General features: G+C 45.0%; 2 protein-coding genes across 11 annotated transcripts in view; one reads left to right on the forward strand and one right to left on the reverse strand.

The window, feature by feature from the left end:
• The first annotated feature begins 169 nt into the window (after positions 1 to 169).
• LOC111933289 (uncharacterized) lies at positions 170 to 7,285 on the forward strand. Its single transcript, XM_086844163.1, has 2 exons — positions 170 to 1,554; positions 3,964 to 7,285. The coding sequence occupies exons 1-2, from the start codon at positions 170 to 172 to the stop codon at positions 4,241 to 4,243; spliced, it is 1,665 nt and encodes a 554-aa protein (XP_086700289.1). The 3' UTR covers positions 4,244 to 7,285.
• The window catches only part of SMC4 (structural maintenance of chromosomes 4), a 28,089-nt gene continuing 7,031 nt past the window's right edge, over positions 5,354 to 26,411 (reverse strand). For 5 of the 10 annotated variants that reach the window (XM_086843816.1, XM_086843817.1, XM_086843818.1 and 2 more), the window contains 19 exons: positions 16,900 to 17,064; positions 16,334 to 16,461; positions 15,977 to 16,117; positions 15,114 to 15,264; positions 14,616 to 14,780; positions 13,673 to 13,906; positions 12,962 to 13,147; positions 12,389 to 12,550; positions 12,039 to 12,264; positions 11,874 to 11,953; positions 11,079 to 11,231; positions 10,848 to 10,974; positions 9,812 to 10,001; positions 9,159 to 9,303; positions 8,398 to 8,571; positions 7,787 to 7,969; positions 6,838 to 7,070; positions 6,231 to 6,414; positions 5,354 to 5,700 (listed from right to left, as the gene is read on the reverse strand). In XM_086843816.1, coding sequence (XP_086699942.1) covers positions 5,512 to 5,700; positions 6,231 to 6,414; positions 6,838 to 7,070; positions 7,787 to 7,969; positions 8,398 to 8,571; positions 9,159 to 9,303; positions 9,812 to 10,001; positions 10,848 to 10,974; positions 11,079 to 11,231; positions 11,874 to 11,953; positions 12,039 to 12,264; positions 12,389 to 12,550; positions 12,962 to 13,147; positions 13,673 to 13,906; positions 14,616 to 14,780; positions 15,114 to 15,264; positions 15,977 to 16,117; positions 16,334 to 16,461; positions 16,900 to 17,064 — 3,216 coding nt within the window. In that variant the 3' untranslated portion in view covers positions 5,354 to 5,511. Of the gene's footprint in view, positions 5,701 to 6,230; positions 6,415 to 6,837; positions 7,071 to 7,786; positions 7,970 to 8,397; positions 8,572 to 9,158; positions 9,304 to 9,811; positions 10,002 to 10,847; positions 10,975 to 11,078; positions 11,232 to 11,873; positions 11,954 to 12,038; positions 12,265 to 12,388; positions 12,551 to 12,961; positions 13,148 to 13,672; positions 13,907 to 14,615; positions 14,781 to 15,113; positions 15,265 to 15,976; positions 16,118 to 16,333; positions 16,462 to 16,899; positions 17,065 to 23,357; positions 23,419 to 23,930; positions 24,024 to 26,411 lie in introns of all 10 variants that reach the window. The other 5 variants (XM_086843821.1, XM_086843823.1, XM_086843825.1 and 2 more) reach the window with 3 other exon arrangements.

A 26,411-nucleotide genomic window follows, 5' to 3' on the forward strand; every position in this document is an offset into this window, starting at 1 on the left:
TGGAATATGGGAAAAGCCTTCATTGGGTGCAGCTCTGGGCTTGCTCACCCTCCCAGGGCGGAATTCCTGCCCAAAATCCCACCCAGTCCTGACCTCTGGCAGTGGGAGCTGTTCCCTGCGTCCTGAAAACCCTAAAAAACCTCTCAGCTGTCTTGGGCAGCCCAGGCAGATGAACGAGCTTCAAAGAAAAGACGAAATCATTTCAATTTCCCTGGCCTGGAGCTTCGGCCGCAGGAGCACAAGGTGCGCTGGAGGATCCGCGTCTCCCGTTTGCCACCTTCAGGGTGGATTTTTCCCGGGCTCTGGAGAGGAACGGGGCGCTGGAAGCGGAGCGGGGCTGAACGCGGCTCCTCCTCCGGGATCGGAACCATCCCCGCTCCTCCATCCTGTCCTGGATCAGAACCATCCCCGCTCCTCCATCCCCTCCTGGATCAGAACCATCCCCGCTCCTCCATCCCCTCCTGGATCAGAACCATCCCCGCTCCTCCATCCCCTCCGGATCAGAACCATCCCCGCTCCTCCATCCCCTCGGGATCGGAACCATCCCCGCTCCTCCATCCTGTCCTGGATCAGAACCATCCCCGCTCCTCCATCCTGTCCTGGATCGGAACCATCCCCGCTCCTCCATCCTGTCCTGGATCGGAACCATCCCCGCTCCTCCATCCTGTCCTGGATCGGAACCATCCCCGCTCCTCCTCCGGGATCAGAACCATCCCCGCTCCTCCATCCCCTCCTGGATCAGAACCATCCCCGCTCCTCCATCCTGTCCCGGATCAGAACCATCCCCGCTCCTCCATCCCCTCTGGATCGGGACCATCCCCGCTCCTCCTCCTGGATCGGGACCATCCCCGCTCCTCCATCCCCTCTGGATCAGAACCATCCCCGCTCCTCCATCCTGTCCCGGATCAGAACCATCCCCGCTCCTCCATCCCCTCTGGATCGGAACCATCCCCGCTCCTCCTCCTGGATCGGAACCATCCCCGCTCCTCCATCCCTCCGAGCCCTGCAGCGATTCCCTGCCGCTGGGTCCCTTCCCGGTGAGCTCCGCCGCAAGCCCCGCTCCGGCCGGGGGAGGGACGGTCCCGGCCCTCGCTCCCTCCCGCAGCTCCGCCCGCTCCCGCCCCCGCTCCCTCCCATTGCCACTCCAGGGAATTCCGCGGCGAGAGCGGCTCCGGAGCCGGGCGGGGCTCCCCGGGCCGGGCTCCGGAGCCGGGCGGAGCTCCCCGGGCCGGGCTCCGGAGCCGGGCGGGGCTCCCCGGGCCGGGCTCCGGAGCCGGGCGGAGCTCCCCGGGCCGGGCCCAGGCGGGTGCTGAGGTTCCCGCAGCCCGAGGGGCCCGGCCCGGGGCACGGCGGGGTTCGGAACCGCTTTTATGGCATTTCAGTTTGTTGCTGTCGCTGTGACTCGGCAGGTCCAGGTGGGGACGGATCCCTTTTCCCAGCCACTCGTGCAGGGACGGCGGCCACCGATCCCCGGTGTCCGGGAGCTGCGGGGGACAGGTCAAGGTGTGCTCCTGCCTCTGGCTCCAGTGCCCGGGACCGTGCGGGGAAAAACAGGTAAATGTTCACTACCAGGGTTAGAAGGGATGCAGAGTTAGTCTTGGCAACGGAATTGAAAGATAGGGAGGAGATACAGAATCATAAAATACCCTGGGGGTCTTGGAAGAGACCCACAAACATCACCAAACTCCTGGCCCGGGTTTCTACTGCTTTGAGTTTGGTTTTCAGATTACCAACATCAGTTCCTATTGTAAACGTCTTCATTGAAGTGATGCCCATAGTGGTCTTGAAAAATCTCTGAGATTGAGGCAGAGTGTGAAAGTTGAGTGAAAATTGCTGTGCATTTCTTCCAAGGCAGGGCTGGCACTGAATCCTTTCTGCCATTTAAGAGCAGAGAACATCCCCGGCTGTGCCTTGGTTTGTGTCAGCAGCTCTGAGTGGTTCAGTGCTTCAGGAGAGCAGCAGGAGCCTGGCAGCTCTCGTTCCTAAGGAGCCTTTAGGAAGGGCTGGCACAGCCTTTATCCCATGCCAGATTCCCTTCTAATCTCTCACAGCAGAATGGGGCTGGGATTGTCCCAGGAGCAGTTCCTTCTCTACCTGGACACCGATGGCGTGGGTGCTGTGGCAGATGATGCCAGCATTTCCCAGCTTCCTGCTGCTGTTGGCAGATGAAACCAGCGTTTCCCAGCTTCCTGCTGCTGTTGGCAGATGAAGCCAGCGTTTCCCAGCTTCCTGCTGCTGTTGGCAGATGAAGCCAGCGTTTCCCAGCTTCCTGCTGCTTTTCTTTCCCCCTGGAAAACCTTTTGTTCTTTGCTGAACTCTGTGGTGTCTCCTCTGTCCTCTCCCTTGTGTTCCCAGTCTGTTTCCGATCTGTTCAGTCTGTGGGTGGAAATAAATCAGTAAATGAACGTTTCCTCCTCTGCCAGAGGTGGATGAAACTGAATTTCAGGATTTCCACCTTTTACTTTGTGTGGAACAAAGCAGGAAAACACTGGGTGTCCACAGCAAATGTGAGCACTGCAGATCAGATGGGACATGAAGAATGAATAAGCAGCTCCAGCGCTGTTCCCTCTGCAGGTGCCCAGAGCAGGGTGTCCCCCTTGGCCTTGGCCGCTGCTCCAGCTGGGGACTCCTGCCAAAATCCAGGCTGGGATTTGCCTGGGAGTGTTCTGGGGGAACAGGAATGTCATTTCCCCGGCCTGGGGCTGGCCTGGGGCAGGGCAGCTCCGTGTGCTGGGAGGGACATTGCTCCTGCAGCGCTGAGGGCGTTCCTGACACAGCCAAGAATCTTCCTGTAAAGGTTTTCCTTTGCTTTTCTGGCAGCAGACAGCTCCTCGGCAGTTTGATGTTTTCTCTCACCCTTTCCACAGCTCAGGTGATGTGAGTTCTCCAGGAAGGAAATTTCCCTCCTCCAAGTGTGAGTCCTGGGTGCTGATCCTGAGCTTTTCCTCTTTGCAACCCCTTTCCTTCCTCTCCTTCAAAGCTGGAACTCCTGCTGCCATAAATAAAACATCACAGTTGATTCTCTGGCCTCATTTCACCTCAATTTCAGCACAGGGGCTGAGTCAGCAGCCCAGGCTGCCCTCCTTAACCGAGCCCAGCCTGGCTAAGCCAGTGAGATAAGCCAGGCTTATTTCTGTGCCAGCAGCACAGGCTGCTGTGCTCAGAGCTGGTTTAACTCCCAAAGAACAGAGGCTCTGTCAGCTCCTGCCTTCCCTCATCCTGAGCCCAGCTGCACATCTCAGGTCAGACCCTAAATCAACAGGCTTTGATCTTAAATGCTCTGACAATTCCTTTTTTGCAGTGTAGCAAAGTCCACAGAACTGACTTCAACTGATGAAGGGGGCAGGAAAGTCTGGCACAAAGAAAAGGGAATTTGGTACCAATTTCCCCATTTTTTAGCAGAAGGAAAACCAGAATTATGATTTATTATGGAAATACTGTTAGTGTTACTTGGGACTTTGCAGTGTGATTTCACTCAGCTGGGAAATAGAAAAAAGCAACATTGCATTGGATGGAAAGTGAAAATTAATTATGTAAAGTAACTCAAGGAGTAATTCCTGGTGTGGTGTTGTCTGTGAGGGCTGCTGAGTTGGACTTTCTGTGCCAGAGCCCTGAGAGAGCTTCTAAATGTGACTGTTAAATGCACTTATAACTATTTTATGTTACAAAAGTAACATTGGAAACGAGTGGGAGAAAAAAATTCCTGTACTTCTTCTGTACTTCTTTCTACACATTGAAAATGTTAGTCCTGGTGGGAGAAAATTGCCATAGCTCTGAGCTTATTTAGAAATTCTACTTCTGGCTTTTACCACTCTGCTGCTGTTTCCCACTGTAACCAGTGTCTGGTGTTAGATTTTCCTGGGATTTGAAGGGTTGGATAGGGATGGTGAATACTTGGTGCAGCTTGGAATTTGCTGAGCTGCTCGAAGCGTTGCTCACTTCCACTCTTTCTGTTCCCCCCAGGTGCGGAGGGAGGGCTCTCTGGCTCAGGAACTGTGCCGTGGGGCTGAGCAGAGATGGATTGTTGTTTGTGGTGTCCCTGCAGGCCATGGAGAGGCTGGAGGAGGAGCTGAGCTGTGCTGTGACATCTCGGTGGAGCCGCGGGACGTGCAGGGCTCACCCCCGGCAGCCTCTGAACATTTCCTGCTGCAGGACCTGTGGCTGGGGAGCCTCAGCATCGATGGACTCCAGAGCTCCTCCAGGAGAGCCAGGGAGGCTGAGGGACAGCTCCTGCAGGAGCTGATGGATCGCTCCAAGGTGTTTGTGTGCTCCCACAGGCTGCAGCAGCAGACACACGGTGCCAGAGTGCCCTGCAGAGCGCCAGGGAAGCCGTGCTGTGCTGGTTTAAGGAGCTTGGTGATGCCTTGGAGCAGGAAAAAGCAGCTCTGCTGAGTGTGCTGGATGAGCTGGGCAGCTGCATCTCAGAGAAATGAGATTCCACCATTTCCTCATGGAGGAGGTGGAAGAAGTGAAGTTAGAAGAGTTAAAGGAGCTGCATTCAGCTGTTCAGGAGGAGTCCCTGCTGCTTTTCCTGGAGAAGCTGGACAGGCTGCAGCTGCAGCTCCACACTCTCAGAATGAAGCAACTCCCAGAGCCTGAGCCTGTGGAGACCCATCTGAGGATGGAGAATGTGCTGCAGGACACGTGGGGTAAAACTGAACTCAGGCAGCTCCACGGGATTCCCACCCCAAAGCTCCACCTGGCTCACAAAAACCAACGCTCCGGAAAGCAAACGGCGCCATCTGCACCCTGGGCTGCTCTTACTGAACCAAACTTTTCATTCTTCTGCTGATCCTGATCTCACTTGTGTGGTAATGGCACGAGGAAATCTCACCTGGCACCATCCTGGCTCCTCTGGAGTGTCTCTGGGAATTCCTGCTGCAGATTTATCAGGATTCCTGCCTCTGCCTGCAGGACAGAGTGAGAGAGCTGTGCCTCACTTCTGCCCGAGCTCTGGAGTCGTGCAGAACAATTCTTCCTGCTTCAATTAAACTGAAATCCTAGTGCAGCAATCCAGCATTATCTTCAATTTCTACTTAAAAGCTGTTAAAGCTCTACACTTGTTCTGTTTCTCTATCCTTCCTTTCCTGTTTTGCATGGATTTCCCTTGAACTAAAGTTTTGATCCAATTAAGGTGAGGAGAGTTTTGCCTCAATCCACAACTTGGGAATTTGGTCCTTAACATCCTCCTGGAATTCTTTGCCAAAGATCAGGTGCATTGCTGAGCTTCTCCTGTCACTCTTGGCAGTTTTACATTATAGTAAAAATCCCTTAAATTGCTGTCTGGGTCTTTGGTGCTGCCCCTGCCCCCTGGTAAATCCCATGAACTCTATTTTCATCTCCCTTTCCTCAATTTTTACATGATATTCAAAAAAGTGGAATTTATTGAGGCTGGGTTTATATTAAGAATATAATTTTTTTACAAAATTTATAAAACAAAACGAAGTCTACAATACAAATTGAGATCACACAAAAATAAACAGCAGCCATGGGCTGGAATTTGCTTCCTCCCTATTTTTGGGCTACGCTGCACTCAGGGAGACCAAGTTCCTTCAGTCCTTTCACAGCCAGGATTTTGGGGTTGGTGGCCACACTTTTGGTGGTGTTTTGGGTTTTATAAATCCCAATTAATCTGTCTGCAATCTCAAACATGTTGTTCCGCAGGGAGATGATGATGAACTGGGCGTTCCTGGTTTGTTCCTGAAACAGAAGTGATTTGTGTTAGTGCCTGGCATTCCCAAAATTCCCTCTGTCCTGGTGTGGCACACAAAGCCAGGTTTGAAACTGCAGCTGCAGGAAGGGAACTTCCAAGTGTTTCCCTAATCTGAAGGAGCTGCTCCTAATCTTTGCCACCTGCTTCTAAAACTGCAATTAATAACAAGTCTGAATATTCAATGTTTAATTACCTGAACTGGAGCTGTGTAAGGGCTTTGCTTTGATTAAATATGGTGAGGGCGGAAGTTTTAAAGGCATGAATAGAATTAATTACCACTAATTAAGACAGAGATCAAAGACACTGATAGGAATGACATGGAAGTATAAATGGGAAAATGGTGAAGCCATCAGGAGCAGCTAAAGCTGTGTAGTCTGACAACAGCTGATGGTTTTGGGGAAGTCTCTGTGTGCTCCAGAGGGAAACTGCAGACCTTAAATCTGCCTTTGTGTGGCCACTTTGTCCCTTCTGGGGGAGGAGGGCCCATTTCAGGGAGATGAGGCCATGGGGAACTCACATAGATGTAAAATGCTACGATGGAGACGTTCTTGAAGTCGAGGGCGGCGTCGATCTCGTCCATGAAATACAGCGGGGTGGGTTTGTAGTGGTGAAGGGCAAACACCAGGGCCAGGGAGCTCAGGGTCTTCTCTCCTCCTGACAGGTTGAAGATTTTCTTCCAGCTTTTCTTGGGAGGCCGGACACTGGAACAGAGCAAGAGCTGTGTCTGTGAGGAATTCTGATCTTTGCCTGAGCTCAGCAGGTGGCAGGGGCTGTTCCTGCAGGGTCTCAGCCCCACGGCACGCTGCCTTTCCCAGCTCAGCTCCCAGTGAGTGCACTTATCCTGGCAGCATTTCTGACTGAACACTGCCAGCGTTCCCTCGGCAGGATGAACTGACCTGGGAATCAAGTGCTGGGAAATGAGTTCAAAGCTTTCCAACTGCTTTAGTTCCTCTTTCTCCAGGAGAAAGAAATGAAACTGAGAGCTAAAAAGTTGTGGTTTCTGTCACTGCCCACATTGAGCCTGTCTTGGTTCACTGATGACCAGTGGAAATTTACTTTAAAAACAGGTTGAGAAAAGGACTATGATGATTAAAAACTAATAGAATATAAAGTATTTTGAAAACCTGAACATGATTCCCTCTGAGAAGGGATCCAGACTGTCCACAAGCTCCAGCTCAGCATCCCCTCCCAGCGTGAGCATCTGGTAGTTCTCCTTCAGCTTGTTGGTGATGACATTAAATCCTGCCATGAATTCATTCAGCCTCTGTTTCCTGAGCTCTTCAAAGGCCTCTCTGAATTTGTCCCTCTCGCTGGTGATGTTGTCCAGTTCTTCCACGTGCTTCAGGTACAGCTCTTCCTGCAGGGGCAAACAACCCAAGGGCACTTAGAGCAGCTGTCTCCTCTGTTTTGAATTTAAACCACTTTTCCTACCATTTGAACATTCCCTTTCCTCAGCTGGGCTAACAACCCTAAAACAAAACCCCCAAATTGTCCTTCTTTTCCCTTCTCTGCTGCTGAGGGAAAACAAAAAACCAAACCTGTGTCAAAATAAAAAGTATTTCATCTGTTAAATGGTTCAGTTAGTGATGTGAGGAGGGAAAAATCCCAATATTGTGTGTCTGCCTTGGCTATGAATAGTTGACTCTATTAAATAAACATTCCCAGGAGAATCATGGAATTATTTAGGTTGGAAAAAACTTCAAGATCACCCAGGAACTTGTCACCTGATAAAGGCAGTGTGCAAGCTCCTAGAAACAACTTTCACCTTGGCTAAGGATGAGCTGCTAACAAGAACAGCCAAATTCCAGGCTTCCAAAAGGAAGGAGGAGGACATGGGGCTGTTTTTCTGGAATGCCCAGGGCTGGGTTGTTCCCCCCAGGGCTGGGATGTCCCCCCAGGGCTGGTTGTTCCCCCAGGGCTGGGATGTCCCCCCAGGGCTGGGATGTCCCCCCAGGGCTGGTTGTTCCCTCCAGGGCTGGGATGTCCCCCCAGGGCTGGTTGTCCCCCCAGGGCTGGCTGTCCCCCCAGGGCTGGGATGTCCCCCCAGGGCTGGCTGTCCCCCCAGGGCTGTACCTTGTTCCTGTACTCGGCGATGGTGCCCAGGTTGGGCCGGAGCTGCTGCCGCTGTGCCTCCAGCAGAGCGATTTTCTTGCTGAGCGCGTCGGGCTCGTGCAGCGCCTCCAGCTCCTCCTCGCTCAGCACCCGCAGCTCCTCGGGGGCCTGGCCCTCGATGGGGTGCAGGGATAACTTGGAGATCTGCAATGTAAAACCCAGGGGATGGAAACCTTGAACAAACACCTGGAGCTGTTTTAAAATGAGTTTTTTCTGGATTGGTACAGGGAAGCTTCTCCAAACAAGGTTCTTCCCACAAGTCCCTTTAAAATATGGTGTGAAAAAGAGAATAAATAACCCTTTAGCCTATGAGCCTGCTCCTGCATATCCAGAAATAAGCTGTGATCTGAAGAGGAATTTGCACCCAAATCCTGTTTTCTAAGGGGATGTTGATGAGTTCATCCTGAGATCCACAGAGAAGCTGTGGCTGCCCCTGGGTCCCTGGAAGTGCCCAAGGCAAGGACAGGGCTTGGAGCAACCTGGGATAGTGGAAGGTGTCCCTGATGAGCTTTAAGGTCCCTCCCAACCCAAACCCACAGATCCCTGATTTAAGTTTTAGGAAGCTTTTGTACCTCTTTTTGCCAGAATTTAACCTTTCCCTGGTGGGTGGAAATGTGGCTGTCGATTTGTTCAATTTTCAGCTTGATGCTCAGAGCTTCACTTTGAAGGGCATGTTCAGCATCCCGAATCGTTTTCATCTCCTCCACTAAATTCTTCTGCTCCTCCTGCACTGCTGGCAAAGCTTCCTGAATAGAAAAATGGCAAATGTCCCCAAAAAGGGCATTAATCAATTACCTACAAAAATGCTGCCCCTTTTTTGGGTAAAAAGTCTGTTTTTGTTTAATTTACTCATGGCTACTGATGGAAACAAATAAATATTCTTGGATTTATAACTGATCCCTGAATTCTGGAATGACTGAGAAAATGCTGCAAGTTTGTATTTTCATTCCAGATCTGAATCAAATGGGTCCTACACTCATTTTTAGCTAATTAGAGAAAAGACATCAAATCTTAAGATTTATTTGAAAGTATTTCAACCATCCTGGTTTTCCCTCTCTCACAGAACTCTAGATGGGAAACTAAAATCCCACATAACTGAAAAAATTTTATGTTTAAGCAACTTTTAAACCCAGCAGTTTCTCTGGGGAGACTCAGTGTTAAGTTTTTTCCTAAACTGGGTCAGGATAAATTTTCAGGTGAGTATAAAATATAAAAATACACCACTGCCACGGCCTGGTTGCTCTGCAGAGAGAATGGGATGTCAGTGGGATACAGGGAGGATTTAACTCCTCTCCCTCATTTCCCTGGAGCCCAGAGTGGTCCCAGGACTCACCTCAGCGTTCCTGCACTCGTTCATCACCTCGGTGGCTTTGTCCTCCAGCGTTGTCAGCTCTGCTGCCAAGTTCTTCATTTCCTTCTCATTGTCTTCCATCTCCTTCTCTGTGCGCTGCAGAGCCTCCTCGGATTTCTTCAGGTTCCTGCCCAGGGACAGGGATCTTTGTGCACTCACAGGAAATAATCCAGGAGCACAATCTCACTGACAAGGGGGAAGTGCTGCTTTAGGCACCAACTCTCGCACTCCAGAGGGATCCAAGGAAAACAAAGTTGTCTTCCTCAGCAGCCAGGCTTCACTAAATGACTCCATCTCTTCTTTCAGAGTTTGGAATCTCTATGGAAAGGTGAGCTCCCATAAAAACTAGATCCCATTTTATTTCCTGATATTAGGTCTCCTAATAAAACCAGTCCCTTCAGATCTGAACTGCTCCTGCACATCCATTCCAGTGCTGTTTTGGACTTTATCCTGAGTGTTGCAGTTTAGGCAATATTAGAGAAACAATTCAGACAAATACTGGAGAAATACTGATTAAATGTGACTTTTAAATTCTTAAAAACTACAAAATTTTACTTCCCTTTCCCTCCCTGAGCCCCACCTTAGCACAGGCACTGAGTGAGTGCAGCTCCAGCCTGAGGCTCCCCGTGCTGTACCTGTCTGCAGTCCTGGCTGCCACCTGGGCCTTGGTGATGGCTGAGGAACATTCATCTATTTCCTTGTCAATTTTATCAATTTTGTCCTGCTGAGCCTTCAGTTTCTGGTTGTTGGTGTCCATGATGAGCTGGTGCAGTCGTTTCACCTCCTCCTCCATCTTCTTGGCCTTCTCAGCCACGCGCTCGTAATCTGTCCATGGGAAAGGGGAGTTCAGGGCGGGGTGCCAGCCCTGGGGCTGCTCATGGACAGCAGGATTGGAGGGATAAAGTGATGAAAACGATACCAGACAGAAGCTCTGCTCTGTTCCTCTACTGAAAACTGCACATCTTCTCTATGCTGTGACAAATGATGAGTTTAACTGTGACAAATATCAAAATCTACCCACTGCTTTCTGCCCCTGCTCTACCAAAGCTCTCCTGCCATAAAAAACACGCAGCAGGGATCAGTTAATGTACACAGAGTATTTAAATACATGAGGTGGTGCATTAGAAGTTTCTCCAAGTTCATTCTTTGCATTTAATTAATGGGAAGATGCTCAAAAATTCAATTTTAAGAACTGGCCACCAGGATTTCCCAGGATTTGGTGTAACTGTGTAGGCTCCTGTTCCTGCTCAGCATGGCTGCACAAAAGGGATGTGTTCCCACAAAGAATACAGGGATTTATATTACAGACTACTGGCAGAGCCTGGCAAAAAACCTTCACTTGACTTTTTTATCATTACCTCCTCATTAACAATTCTTACCCCTAATTAAACTAAGTTTCCCTATGAATGTGTGATACAACCACAAAAATCCAAGCAAAGACACAAACTACTGAAATCAATCTTTAGCTTGACTGAAATGTCATGATGACTGAAATGACTGAAACTTGAGCAATCACAAAGAAAAGGGGTTTTACTCTGTGATCTCCAGCAAGACCTTAGAAAAACGAGGTCCTAAACCAAGACAGGGAACTGAAGCACAAACCCAAACCCATTCCTTCCTCTAATGCTAGAGGAGATTATTTATCTCTAATCTCCTCTCCACAAAATGTACCTTTTTTATAACCCTCAAGGACTTTTTCCAGCTCCTTCTGTTTGGTTTTGTCTGGGGCAGCAGCAGCGACGTTGGCTTCGAGTTCCTTGGTTTGATTTTTGAGATCAATTTCTTGTTCAGAAAAACCCTGCAGAGAACACAAAACTGGGCTGGAATCTTGTCCTTGGAAACTGCTTGGCCCCAGGCAGGCCTGTGTGGGGCTGAGGCTGGGAAGGGCTCAGGAATTCTCACCTGGATACTCGCTGTGTACTTCTCCGAGGTGTTCCTCATTTCCCGAATGTCCTGCTGCAGTTTCCTTATGGCTTCCTCAAGCTGGGATTTCTCCTCCTCACACTGCACGGCTCTTTTGGAATCCTTCTGCAGCTGGGATTCCATTTTGCTGATCTACACAGAATGAGAGGGTTATTTACTGGTGTCACCACGACAGAACCAAGCCAGGGCTCATTTCTGTGCTCAGCAGCTCTTAAAACACAGGAGAAAGTGGAGTAAAAACTTCAGCTTGGGGAGTCTGAGTGCTGGGAACATCAGCTCTGCCAGCAAGAAACAAGAAGAGGAGCAGCTCCAGATTAAAACCTAAATGGAATTAGGAAGGAAAAGCTAACTGTATCCTGCTCTGCCAAAATGGTGTCCAAGCTATCAAAAGGAGCACTGTGAGAATGGGCTGGGCTGAGAACAAACCCAGAATCCCAGAATTCCTGAGGCTGGAAAAGCCCTCCAGGACCACGGAGTCCAGCCTGTGCCTGGTCACCACCCTGTCCCCAGCCCAGAGCACCAAGTGCCCCCTCCAGGGAAGGGGACTCCAAACCTCCCTGGGCAGCCCCTGCCAATGACAACCCTCTTATCCCTGATGCGCTTCAAAGCATCATATATAACCTGTGAAAACACTGGGAATTTTGGCTTTGTAACCTTTGGAATTCTCTTCCATCCCAGCTTGCTCCTGATCAAGCTGCTTTGAAAGGCATGTGTGTGTCAGAACTGCCTGAAGGAAGGAATTCTGCTGGAATTCCATTTCTGTGATGTACTCACCTCTTCTTCTGAGATATCCATCACAACTGAGGAGCCCATTCTGCCCTTCATGACTTTTCCTCCCCCACCAGTCATGGTTCCTACAGAAAAAGGGATGAAAAGAGGTCAGAGAACTCCCCAGACTTCGATATTGCCTGCTAAGTGCTTCCAGTGGAGCTCCAGTACCTGACACCTCGATGATTTGTCCCTGCAGGGTTACCACCCTCCACCTTTTCTCCTTTTGGAATGCTATTCTGGTGGCTTCCTCCAGGTTTTTGGCCACCAGAGTGTTCCTGAGAGCGAAGTAGAACGCCAGGCGAACCTTTGGGTCCTCCACCTTCACCAGGTCAAAGAGCCGTGGGGCGTTCTCAGGAGTTGGGATTTTCTTCATTTCCTTTTCCCACACAGCCATCTACACCCACAAAGGAAATCAAGGAATGAATCTTTGGGATAAATATTGAGGTCATTCCGTTATTCTATGTAATTAGACTGCAATTAACAGTAAAATGATTTGTTTTCCCAAGGGTGGGACTCACCTTGTCCAGGGCTATAAAGGTGGCAACTCCAATCCTTCCAGCCTTCAGGAAGTTCACACAGGCCTGGGCGGTGTCGATGGTGTCCACAACAATGTGATCCAAGGCTCCACACGATGAGGAAATGGCCACGTCGTACTTGTCATCGATGGCTCCCAGGTCTCCCTGAGCATTCAGGGGCAAACACTGATTAGCTGGCACCTGAGCTGCTCTTTGAGTTCTGTCCCAGTAAATCCATGAATGCACTTTTTAAAATCGGAATAAACTGATTTTTCTGAAGCAGAGGTAATTCTCTTTAGACAAAAAACAGCAGAATACAAAACCAGCATTTTTACAATTACACTGCTGTGCAACAGGAATGAAAAACTCAGCTCTGAATTTTCAGGACTTTAAACCAAAGTTGCTTGGAAAGAACTGAAAAATGTTTGATTTTACAGCAAGTCCACAGGATTTACAGCTCTGCTCCCCAAATTCCTAATGCCAGGGAAGTGATGCATCCCACACTTCATCACAGGAACACCTTTCAGTTCCTCGAAAGTTCAACACTAAAACTCTTAACAGCCTTCTAGATCTTACCAGCCTTCCATAGAGCCCAGGAATATTCCCACATTTCTTCTGCTGGAGCAGAGCCTCGAGCACTTTTCCTCGGCTGCGACTTTGTGCTAAAGAGCTTTTGGCTTCTTCTACTTTTCGGCGCAGGTTTCGCAGGAGATCCTTGGCCCCAGATTCTTCCCTTCCCAGCTTCTCCAGAGCATCCTCTTTCTGGGGGTTCAAAGACATTAGCTCAGCCTCCCGAAATCTACTGGATTCAGGGAGTCTTCTGTTTGTTCTTTGGGGAATGATTGAGGAGCAAGAAATTAAATTCAAAGAATGGTTTTTGGGTTGGGAGGGACATTAAAGCTCCCCCAGTGCCACCCCTGCCATATCAGGGACAGCTTCCCCTATCCCAGGCTGCTCCAAGCCCTGTCCAGCCTGGCCTTGGGCACTGCCAGGGATCCAGGGGCAGCCCCAGCTCCTCTGGGCATCCTGTGCCAGGGCCTCAGCACCCTGAAGAAGGCTCAGGAATGCAGCCACATCTCAGTGTGAAATCTATTCCCTTGCAGGGATATGTAGGATTTAACTGAAGTCAACATTGGCTTAACAAACTAAGTTTGAAATCCAGTATTTTCTCGAGTTGTTTTGGAGGAGGTGGGTCATGGTTTATTTTCACCATGATTATTGCCAAAGAGAGGAGCGGGCCTTTGCTTTGTGTGTGACTCCAAATGAAGTGGCAAAGTCAAGTCTCACCTCCTTGAGCTGCTGCTCAGCCTGGGGCAGTTTCCCAGCGATGTCTCTGATGGCAGCTTTCCTTTCCTTCAGGGTGTTGGAGGTGCTCTGCAGGGCCTCCTGAGCCTGGCTGAGGCGAGCCACAGCCGAGTTGTACCTGCTCAGGTACAGCTCCAGCTCCGACTGCGCGAGCTCCATGCTGGACCGGGCCTCGGTCACCTCCTTGCTGAACTCCATCAGCTCCTTCTCCTTGCCCTGCAGGAACACCCAGGACAGCTCAGCCCCTCAGCTGGGCAAAGGCATGGGGAAATGGGATGTGCTTTTCCAGCCCTGGCAGCAGGAAATGCTCCTGTTCTCTGGGAGAAGCAGCATTTCTTCGTTAATTAATGGCTTAACAAGGCTTTTCCTAATTATAAAGAACTTCAGGGAGTTCTCCCAGAGCACTTCCATACAAGCTTTTATGGTTTTCTCAAAGGTGGGAGGAGCACTACACACTGAGCTAAATTACAGCTCAAATCCATGGAGAATCCATGTTTTCAAGGACAGAAAAGAACCCTGCAAATTTACAGGATAAATTTCCAGCCTCCAGGTACTGAACAACACCACCACCAATGACCAAATGTTAAAGGAGTTGTCCATTAATTCACAGATGGTGTGGGAAAGGCTGGGAACAGATCATTCCAGAACATCTTTATTTATTTAAGTGGCTTAAATGTTTTGGTGGCAGAAAGTCAGAGTGTATAATTCATATTAAATCTATGAATGAGCTACTTGATGATGCTTGAGCACTCAAAAAGCAGCCAAGAGTTTAGGTGTAATTATTAATTTAAGATTAATTTCCCACTGAGCTCCTCTGAACTAAGGAACAGTGGAATTTTCAATAAATAGATTATGAAGCACCTGGTGCGGGTTTCCTTTAGAAGAGTGAAGTTAAAGCAGGTGGGTAATTCCTGCTTGTCCAAACCTCTTTTTCCTTCTGAATTCCCTTGGTCTCCTCCTGCAGGCTGGCCAGGACCTGCCTGAGCTTGGCCTCCTCCTTGTCCTTGTCCTTTGCCAGCAGCTCCTTCTTGGCCGTGGCGTCCTCGATGGCTTTGGCGCTCGTGGCGGGGACGTTCTTCAGTTCCTCCACCTGCACAGGAAAGCACTTTGAACCTCCTCTCCCACTGGGACAGCAATTCCTGAACCCCTCCTCGATCCAAAGGCATCCCAACAGCTTCACTGACCAAGTGGATGGCACAGATCCACGAATTAACTCCATTCATGGAGTGATCACTGCAGTCAGGGATTAGCAAACAAAACCTGGGGCAGATTTAATGACCTCAAATAACTCATTAAAACAATTCCAACCCCAGTTTTCCACCTTCTCTGTGCCCTTCCCATTTTCTCCCACAATTAACAGAACTTTTCCAAGTTCTGTCCACTTGGATTTTCCAAGCCAATCCAGCTGATCCATCCCCTTTACCTTTTCCTTGTCCTTTTGAAGCTGCTTCTCCAGTTTTTTAGCCTTGCTCTTGGCATGTTTGAGATTCTCCCTCACTTTCACATCCTGCAAATCCAACTGAGTGAATTTTTCTTTATTTTCCTCTATGAACTTTGTAATTTTATTGAATTTCCTGAAGGAAGAAAGAAAAAAAATAATGATTTCATACAGTATAAAAATAAGGCTTATTAAGCTTGGTTTAACAAGTCAACATGTAGAATTAAAATTAGTATTACTCCGGTTTTGTAATTAACAACATCCAATATTCACTATATTCCCAGTATTTTCCCTGGGAAAAAATGATGTTTCATCAGAAATAGATCAACTACCCAAGCAATATTAATTGTATTTTCAGAAATTTTCATTTTTTTCTTGACAGAATTGATAATTCCCATCCCTCCCCAGTAATTCCCTGAGGATGAGCAAGTCAATATTGCAGATAGATTGGGGATCAGCACCCAGGCAAAGCAATTTAAACAAACACAACTTATGCAAAAATGATTCAGGGGAAGATTCCCAAATCCATGTCTCCAAGTATTAGAGTTGTACATCTAAAAATCATTTACTAATTCTTTATTTTGTACAGTCAATAAAAAGAAATATTTAAAATCTATTAAAAAGATCAGACATTTTCTTATTGTAATTGTGAATCTTACCCAGAACCAAATCAAACCAATGTGAATTTGCTTTAATTAATTTTTGTGCATTTCTTTTTTTTTGTATCATTTATTTAAATGCTTCTTCGTGAATTTAGATGTACCAGAAGTGACTCTGCTCATCAGATAATTTCATTTTTTGCTGGGAAACACGTAGAACATGGTACTACACATCACTAAAGTACTCACTTCTCAAGTTCTTTCAAAGTTTTATTCTTGGCTTTTGTTTCCTCTGCAAGTTTACTGCTTTTCTCATTAATACTTTTAGTTTCTTCATTAATTTTCTCCTTCTGCATTTCCAGGTCATTTATTCGTTTCTTTAGGTCATGGCTAGGAAAATAAAACAGCAAATCCTCACTTTTCTCCATCTTCACAATGAATCTCTAGTTCAAATTCTCAGTGTAACAACAGGATTATGTGAAGTATTGAAAAATAACAATAATTTGGAGTTAGAAACAGAAAATATTTGTAATTAGAGATACTGAAGCAAAGTTTAACAGCAGCCCCACCATGTGAAAGCCAACCCAAAGCCTGAGAATTACTTACATGTAATACTGACACATCTGATTCTTTTCCTTAAATATCTGGTTTTCCAAGCAAAGGAACTCAATGGCTTTATTCTTATCCTCTTCCAAGGCATCTTTTTCTTTCTCCACCATTTTAACTCGATTTAACTGGGGAAAACAGAAGGGCAGAGCTAGAGCAGGGCCAGCACTACAGGAGGAAACCATGAGGAGAAAATTCCAAACCCTTTGTAGGATGTGAATCCTCTGGAAAAATGGTATCAGGAATTACCTCTGCAAGGCAATTTTATGGTGATTTCCTTTACCTCAACCTTCTGACAGGCCATTTTTAATTTAAAAAACACCTACAACTACAGGTGTTGTTTACCTTTAAAACAAGTCTGCCACAGGATTTACCATAGACGCATCAAGGAAAAGGAACTTTGATTTTATTTAGAGCTTTTTTAGTCCTTTTAGCCCTCAACACACCAATAAAACGTTCCAAAAGCAGCTTGGGCAGCAGTGATTGTGTGTATTTTGAGCTCTCCACAGGGCTGTGTGTAGAAATGCTGGGATTTGGTTGGGATGCCCCAGGAGCTGCAGCCTCACCTTCTCCCCGCGGCGCTCGTTGAGCAGCTCCACTCTGCGGCACAGGGTCTGGATGGGCTCCTTGAGCCGCGCCGACCCGATCAAATCCTCCAGATATTCCAGCATTCCCTCGTCGTGCTCCGTCTGCCCCTTGGGCTTCATCATGGCAATCTGCTCCACCTCCCCCTTGGGAAACAAAAGCTGGCTGGGTCTTTTCTGATTTAGTTTGGGTTTTTTTTTTTTTTCTGGGATGGGGAAAATATTCTGAAAAAATATCTATGGAATGAGTATGAGATGTTATAAAGAAAGAATAAAATAAGGCAGCAATCAAAATGATTCCAACTGGAATGTCACAGAATCATTAAGGTTGGAAAGGATCTCCAAGAACAAGTCCAACCTTCACATTTATTTGGGAAAATATAGATCAGAATGAAATTTCCTCTCCAGGTTTGACCATTCCTTCATTCTCTAAAGATTCAAAATGTGTTTCCCCAACCTAAAAAAAAGAAGAGAATAAAGCAGGCCCTTGGAAAGAAGAAAGTTTAATCAGAATTGAAGTCCCTGAAGGGTCTCTTTAGAAACAGAAAGTTCATCAAATCATGGCTGATGGATGAACTAGAATTGTAATTCAATTAACTGAGGCTTCCTTGGTGGAGAAAGAAAAGGATTCTTTAGGTATGAGGGTTCCTTTGTGTAATTTCCCTTTATGTACTGCATTAATTTAAAGCGAATTTGGTGGTATTAAAAATAGTTTGAATTTTTAAAAATAAGATTTAGAAAGCATTAAACAGAGCCAGTGACAAGGACAGTTTGTGTTACTGCTGCAGGTCTGACAAGACAAAAAACCCCAACCCAACTCTTAAGTTTTATTTCTTGCAAAAAAAGCAAAAAAAAGCAAAAATTTGTTTGTGAGTAACTCAAAAAGCAAATCAGTTTGTGAGTAACTGCTGCTGGACTGGATAAAACCCCAATTATTTGCTCCCTTGCCACAAAAGTGTGGCTCTCTCCCCAAAACTGCCTGTCAGCTCTTGGGGGAGGAAACTCTGCAGCCTCCTCAGATATTCTGGGATTGTCAGAAGTCTTTCTCCTTCTTGCATTAAAGCATTTCCTCTGTTTACACCCAGGAGAAAACAATCACAGGAAAGATTTAACTCAATGCTGATCGGGACTGAGAGGTTTTACACTGGCTTTACACCCCTTGTGTTCAGTGCTGTAAATCACAAATCCACCTTGGATTTAACAGGGAAAAATGGCAATTATGGACAAGCAAGGAATTAATCCAATTTCCATTATTTGGCTAAATATAATTAACCACCTCTAAGAAAGAGGATGATGCAGTTGTGGGGTTTCTCTGTAGCTCACTAAGGAGTTCTTGAATTATTTTCTCACTGAGTGTAAAAATAAATATATTTCTAAATTAATAATTAAATAATAAGAGTGTTTTTATTTAATATTTATACTATTTATTAAGTTTAATATATAAAGAAATATGTTTAGTTTAGCTCAGATTTAAGAAATAAAAAAGTTTGCAGAAAAAAAATTAAAAGAAATTATAAGTTTCCTTTAATTGATAAAGGAGAGTGAAAAGGTTGTACCTGCTCTTCTTGACAATGATTAACAGAGCAAACAGATTTTACAACTGCTAAAACTCAATTCAAGTGTTTCTTAATTAATTCCCAGTGTTCATTACTCGATCCATTATCTGAATTATGAATTTACAAACCCCAAACCTCCTTGCTTTCTGAATTTTGAAATGCCCCGGCGTTGTGAAAGTGAAACCAAGGCGGGGCAGGCAGACATTTGTTGAGCAATGAGGGGAAGCAGCTCAGCAGCTCCTCAGAGCTGGGGCACCCAGCTTTGCCAAGGTTCCCACCAAAACCCCTGGAATTCTGGAATTCCCTCCCTCAGTTGTCTTCCTGTGGCTCAGGGATTCAGGACAGGGAAAAATGTGTAAAATAAAAAGGAAATGCAGGCTCTGTTCAGACAATCAAAATGGATGTCAACACCCAGCCATGGGCGATGCCAACAAGAAACCAGATGTCCACACGAGGGAAGAAATTCCTGGAAAAAACCAGCCTTGGATGCATCCTGGAGAAGCTCCAGGGTGACTGAACTGTGACCTTCCAGTGCCTGGAGGAGCTACAGGAAAGATGGAGACTGTTTACAGAGGCTGGAGGGACAGGAGCCAGGGAATGGCTCCCACTGCCAGAGGGCAGGGATAAATGGGATTTTGGGCAGGAATTGTGCCCTGGCAGGGTGGGCAGGGCCTGGCACAGGTGCCCAGAGAGGCTGTGGCTGCCCCTGGATCCCTAGCAGTGCCCAAGGCCGGGTTGGAACAGGGTTTGGAGCAGACTGGGATAGCAAAGGGGTCCCTGCCCATGGCTGGATGGGATTTAAGGTCCCTTCCGACCCAAACCATCCTGCAATTCCACATTTCCACATCCATCAAGCCCTTTGGGAAGGTTCTATGCTCAGTGCAAGAGCTCTAAATGGAACTGCAAACCAAATTCCAGCTTCTGCAGGGTGTGGAGCCTTCCACATCCACGTGGATCCACTGGGATGCAGATACAGCACAAGCTGAAAGTGGCCAGCTCCAGCTCTGTACCATGCACACACATCCCAGCATCCAGGGATTCCTCAGGGAACAAACACCGGCAATCCTACACCACCACCTCATCTGGGGAAACATTTCCAAGCACTCAGCCCTGGGGGAAATCAGGACAAACCTGGTTGGAGACCAAACTGTAGAATAAGGGAAGAGCCCTTCTCAGCTGGAAGTGGCTCCTCTGGCAAAAAGCACGAGGAATAAACTTCTGCAGTCTGGAATCTGTGTTTCTTTGCACAGCTGAATAATTCACAGCTGTGATGTTTAAGATACTTCCTCAATTCAAGAATTTAATTTTCTATTATACCTAAGTAAAAAGTTTAAAAGAAGTTTCAGGACTGGCAAGACCAGCAGCACGTTCCAGTGCTGGTTTAAAATTCTGAATTTGCCCATGACCACTGTTTTCTCTAAAAGAAGGAAAACAGCTGATCCTGTCAGCACAGCTCTAACCTGAGCTGTCCAGTTTTATCCAACGTTTTCTGGCACATATGGATTGGAATTTTAAACAAGGTTACCTAACTGTCTGATAAAGGGAAGGTTTGACCTGCTCCTGAGGCTTTTCCTGCCACTGTGGTTTGGAATCAAGATCCTAACAGAGGTAACTCTCGTTTGCTGCGCTGTGTTCCTCTTTCCCTTTGGGACTGGGTGTTGTTCCCCACAGCTAAGGGGTGTGAATGGCACAAACAGGACCCAGCCCCACTGGTGGAACTGGGATTGTGGGGCACTGGAATAGTGCTCAACAGGAATGAGGCAGTTTTGGGATCCAGCCACCACATTCCATCCCAAAATTCTGCTGTGGAACAAACAGGGATAGCAAAAAGCTTCCACCATCTTGAAAAACTACTGACAGCAACCTAAGAACTCTTCATGAAGAACAAACAACACCTTTTGTGCTGAAAGGAGCCTTTAAGGGACACTTTTCACTATCCCAGGGTGTCTTGGACACGTCCAGGGGCAGCCACAGCTTCTCTGGGAATTCCATCCCAGCTCCTCCCCACCCTCCCAGCCAGGAATTCCTTCCCACTATCCCATCAGGCAGGATGAGCTGTTCCTGGAGAACCTAGGAAGATGTTTGTTTTTAGTGATTATTGCTTCCTCTGTTCATCCCTGAACATTTGGGATGGCAGCACCTCAAACCCCCCGAGTTTTGTCTGAACTGCAGCATTCCCAGAGCTCTTGGTCAATGTCCCACAGAATAATTCCAGCACCAAGGAGGCAAAAACAGTTTGTCAGGATTTTAGATTCTCAATTTCTGCTGTCTGGGAATGCACTGTGCTCTGGGCAGGAGCTCAGGGAAGTTTGGGTGGTTTTGGTCATTTAGATTTTGGGGGTTTGTTTTTGGAAGAGCTCTCCACCACTATTCAGAGGTGGAGAAATACAAGATCTGAGTGAAAATCACTGTTGTGATCAAGAGAAATAGCTTCAGAGAAGATATTTCCTGGAAAACACAACACTATGGATCAGGAAAATGTTCCCTGGTTTGGGAACAGGTCAAAATATATGAGTTTGTTTCAAAATCCCATTAAACCACCAGAAAATTTAATGTATGACAACTGTGACTATGATACTCAGCATTTTAAGATTATTTAGTATTTTTAACACATTTTTTTGAAATTCAGGATATTTTAGTAGTCTCACTGTAGCAGCAGCATATTTTTAATAACAGAAAACTTTTTAAGGCTTTTTAAAACCCCATAAAAGGAAGTTTTCTTATTGAGACCAAAATCTTTCAGTCTCAGCAAACTTTACTGTAATCCAACCATAACACCTGTTCCAGCACAATTCCAATTATCCTGTAACTTAATATTTAACAACAATAACACCTTAATATTGTAATAATATTAATATTGTACTATCAATATGTACAATTTGCTTTCTAAATCAGGTGATTACATAAATTAGTTTGCAATTTTATGATATTTTACATAAATGAAATGGAATTAATATCTGAATGCAGTGATTAAGACAATATAATTTATCAAGCATCACAAGATTAAGGGATATTTGTGAAGAACTAGCACTATAAATGCATGGGTAATTGGAATTTAATGTAAGCAGTGCTTGGAGTTGTAAAAACCACCTTAACTCAATCTCTGTGGAAGATTAGAGCAGTCAGAGCTAAAATCTGTTATTTGCTGGTAGAAATGGAAAAAACCCATCTTAATTCAAATTACTCCAACAATTTCAATTATTTACTTAACTTTTTGCAATGGAATTTGGGACAGAAGCGAGCCAGCACAGGGCACACTTCTCTTAATAAAAGTTATATTTTACTCTATTTTCCAGAGCACAGCAATGTTTCAGTTCTCTCAAACACTGAAGCAAATGGAAATGAAGAGATTTTGCAAGAGCTTCTCCAGGAGCTGAAACCTCCTCAGCACCACGAGAAGCAAAGCCAGAGTGACACAAGGACACTGGATTTGCTCCAAGGAAAATCCCATTAACACACCTGAAATGTTTATAATGAAGTTGTTTTTCTAAAGATTGAAAAGAGAAAATCCAAGCCTAATTCCTGCTTTCCCTTTGGTTCTTTACTCTTATGAGTAGAATCAGCATTACTCCAAAGTTACTGTTCCTGAGTTCAGCTTTTGGCTCATTCAGCTCCAATTCCACTTGACACAACCTGGAACTGCAGCAAAAGCCAAGGGGGGAGGAAAAATTTAGAGGAAAAGTAGCCTGGGTGTTGTAGAATTTTGTTTTCTCACTACATTTTTATTTCCTGGCTGCTTTGTGCCATCAATTTCTTGATAACAAGGAACCAAAAGTGCAATTTTCTCTTCAAAAAGCCTTTAGGCAGCAAAATGAGACAAGTGTCTCCCCTTCCCTGTCTGCAGCTTCCACTGATTTCATCCTCTCCCCACAATTTCAATTTTCTATTTGTCTTTTATGTGCTCACACTTGGCTTTGGGGTTATTTTGGCCCCCTTTACCACAGTGGTAGCTCTCATTTTTAATCAGGAGTACAGTAAAGAATGGGAAAAATAAGTTCTAAATTTCTGGATCTTCAATTTATTTATCTTATCTCATCTCACAAAGCTTTGCCCATGAATTCCAATTCTGCATCCATGGATTCTGGAATATGTATGGAGAGTGCCAATATTCCCATCTCATTATTCTCCTGCTGTAACAGAGCTCTGGGAAGATTACAACAGATTGTTGTAATTTAATAAATTGTTGTAATACAGGATTTTTTTTCCCTGTAATTCCATGTTATTGTTGCTATTATTTAATGTTTGCAGTCCTATCTTATTTTTATCCTTCAATTTTTACCATGTGGTGAATACACAGGAGGGGGAAAAAGCATCAAAAATTCTTCCTTTCCAGGAAAACTCAGCGGGAAATAAAGTCAAATTAAAAAATAAATGTATGTATAAAAATCTACAACGTCACCACTGCCTAGAGAGGAGGAAAATCTCAACATTCAGCTGTTTGCACAAAACTACAATTCTGCATTCTGGAAATAAGTTTGGAAGTTTTAAGGATATTCCTGTGTTTAATATATGAGCATAAAGTGAGTGTAAATCCAGAGTCACTTTGGAATTTAAGTCAGGAATTGGCAAACCCAACCTGCAACGGTTGATTTTTAATTGGTGTGTTCTAAGAAATTATTCAATTGTCACTCATTTGCTCCTCCCATTTTTCATGTTTTTCTGCAGAACTTCCTACAGGAACAACTCTCTCTTCACCCCCAATGCTGGCAGCCCAGAGTTTTTTATAATTCCATTTCTAATCCCATTTAAAATCCCATTTATAGCCTCAGCTCCAATGTCCCATCAGGAGCACAGACCTCAACAATTGGGAATTTCTGGTTTATCTCAAAGGAGAAGAAAATCTCTCCCTCATTTCCTCCCCACTCCCCTGGAAGTGACTCCCACCTTGTTTCCACACAGGAGCAGGTGAAAAGCCTGACAGAATTTCCTTCCTGGCAACCTCATCCTGCCACAGGATAAAACTGAGCTCCAATCAGTTAGAAAACACACCAGATAAAATCCCTGCAGTTGTTTACACCTAAGATTACAGGAGAATATTTTAATTAAGTCTAGCAAATATATTCAAGAGAAACACCACTCTGATGAGGACAAATTTGATTTAAAACACTTGTAATTTGTTTGTAAGATTCTGAAATAAAGTCAAATCAATTTATAAGTTTTACTGCCATGAATGTAGAGTGAATTCTGCAATATTTATGGGCAAAGGGGTTGCCTGGGGGTCACCTGGGCAGCTCCACTTGGCTTTTCCACCCCTTTTTGGTGACTTTGCCTCTCACCTTGCCCACAAGATGGGCCACAGATCCCAAATATTCCCCCCCTGCACTTCCAAACCTGGTGTTCCTCCAGTGCTCCCATTTCTTTCAGCATTGCTTAGGGGAAAGCAGGCAGGAGAGGAAGAGGCTGAGATGTTTTAATTTCTTTCTGACTTTCACTGCAGAGAACAGCACAAATACTTACTCTGAGTTTGTCAGCCTGGGCAGAGCAGGGTTCCAAGGCTTTCAGTGAAAGCTCAATTATTTTATTTGTTGTTCTTTACACCTCTCCAAGTTCCTGGAAGGTGTGGAAGACAGAAAAGCAGCAGCAAGGTGCCAGATTTTCCCCCAAACTCTCTTTTTTAAGTGACAAAGATGCACTTTTTTCCTGCTATAGTTTCAGGCTGTGGCAAGCTCATTCAAAATGAAACATATTTGTGATAATTGTAAACAATAATTCTTGCAATAATGTAAAATGATTGTCTATTCCTAAGTACTGAAAGCACAGGGCAATTTATTAAAAACATGCACTGTGGAGTGTTGGAGTTAAGGATCCCAGAAGTGACAAACTCCTCCTGTTCTGTGCTGGCAACATCCCTTTGGAACCAGAAGAATTTTGAGACTAGATTTATTTCAATTTGCAACTTCAGGCACAGAATTTGTAATTTTTCTACAACTACTCAATTACTCTCACATTTTCTGTTTTCCCACAGGTGTTTTTTTGTGATGCTATTCACAGAAGTCAGCAGCATTTTGATTTGAATATTTTCAGTTTGGCATCAGCAGAAATATCTAGATCAGAACTCTGCTTTCAAATTTCACCCTCAAAAGCACCAAAATCAGCAGAAAACTACTGCAAAATAGGGGGTGAAAGGGGGAAAATGAAGCAAAAAAACTGAAGCAGTCTTCTAAAAAGCAAATATTTTCCATTGAGTAATGGCAATTATGTGAGCAAGATAAAATCAAAGCTCTAAAGGTGTTGTTACTACATGTAGGACATGTTCTCCAACAACATTTTCTTTAGTACTGACAGCAAATGTTCTGTCACACACCCAAACCAGCATTTGATAATCCTTAATTAATATTTTCCCCCAAAATCTAGAGTACAAATTAAATATTTTAATTACACCCTATTGATATAGTAAAAAAATCAGAGATTTATAATTTATTTTAAATGAGAAATACTTGGTTAAACTTAGTTTAATTAAACTTTTAGTTTTGCTGTTAAAAAAAAAATTAGTAAGAGCCAAATAAACCTGTTACTTATCCCTTCAATTTTAAATAATTTGGAAAACATTAGTGGGGGAAAATGCAATCCTTGTGATAACAATCCACAGCCTTAGATGGTTTTATTTCCTTCTAACTATAAATTTTAGAATTTGGGGGTTGAAGTTCTGCTGTCATTCTGTGGAAAATATTGCTACATTTCCCAAGTGGAAATACTGAATTTTGGACAGTTAGATCAGTGGATTTCTCTTCAAAAAGGCAAAGAGAAAGGCCCTGCCCTCAGTCAGAAAGACTAAAAAAAAAAAAAGCAGAAAATTTCAGTGCAGTTGCTGAGACAAAGCCTGGTGGGATGAAATATTCAAATTATGGTGGGAAATCTCTGGTTTATGGTTAATATCTACTCTGCTTCCTCGTGTTTCCCTTTGGAGGGTGGGAAGCCTGAAATTCCAGCTTTTAGGAAAAAAGGGATGCTCCCCTCATTGAAACAATTTGTAAGAGAAGAAAAAAAAAATCCCATTTTGGGGAAAAATAATATAAAATAAATGAAGATATCAATATTCTTTTCCAAATGTTCCCCTCCCCTGCTCCCAGTGTTCCCTGACTCTGAGCTTTGGGTATCTCTGCCCCAGCATTCCCTTCACCTTTCACTTTACATTTCTCCCTTCTGGAAATTTTGGCAAAGTGAGATTTCAGAACAACTGTATTTAAAAAAAAAAATAAAAAATAAAAAGGATGTATTTACTCCAGGTTGTTTTCTTGGAGGTGCTTCTCGCTCCATCTTGAAGCAGAAAATACAGGAATAAAGTGTTGGAGGAAATAATTAATTGGCATGGAGACTTGCAAACAGAGATATCCTCTTTTTGTGGGTGTAGCTGTAAAAAAGGACTGTACAGAAAGCCTGGAGGAAGTGAAGCAAGCACAGCCACCCAGCTACAAGTTTTTTAAATATTTTGGTTTCTTAGAGGGGAACTGGAAGCTCCTTTGACAGAAACAGGCCTAAAATAAACTCTATTAAAACATTTCAGACCTTGGGGAAGCTCCCACTGATCACTGATTTCTAGGCCAGAGTAGATTTGGGACTCATTAGTAATTACAGATAATGGCAGAAATAGATATTTAAAAGAATTAATATTTAAATACTTGTAGCTTAATTTACATTTTAATTGGCTGGCACCTAGCAAGATTCTCATTATTTAAAAACTGGAAAAAAAATTAATGTTGTTCCCTTCAGCCTGACTTTAAAACAGCAAACAGATGCAAGCAAGCCTCAGAATCTGAAGGTCAAACACGAATATAAATGATGTGATATTGACAAATTGGGATTATTTTTACCGTATGGGGTGTAAAGTGTAATTGGTTATAAATGTGCTATTTCTGGAGCTACACAAGTGTAAACAACAAACACAATTCAGGGGATTTTTCTTGCACTTATTTTATGCACAGTTCATTTTTCCACACT

This window comes from Cyanistes caeruleus, chromosome 10, assembly GCF_971803275.1.
Source record: "Cyanistes caeruleus chromosome 10, bCyaCae1.hap1.1, whole genome shotgun sequence".
NCBI lineage: Eukaryota > Metazoa > Chordata > Aves > Passeriformes > Paridae > Cyanistes > Cyanistes caeruleus.

What these genes read in the sequence shown, in the direction of transcription:
- LOC111933289 (XM_086844163.1), top strand. Translation starts at nt 170, where the DNA reads ATGAACGAGCTTCAAAGAAAAGACGAAATCATTTCAATTTCCCTGGCC. An exon ending in GACCGTGCGGGGAAAAACAG is followed by an intron (nt 1,555 to 3,963) that starts GTAAATGTTCAC and finishes TGTTCCCCCCAG; the next exon opens with GTGCGGAGGGAGGGCTCTCT.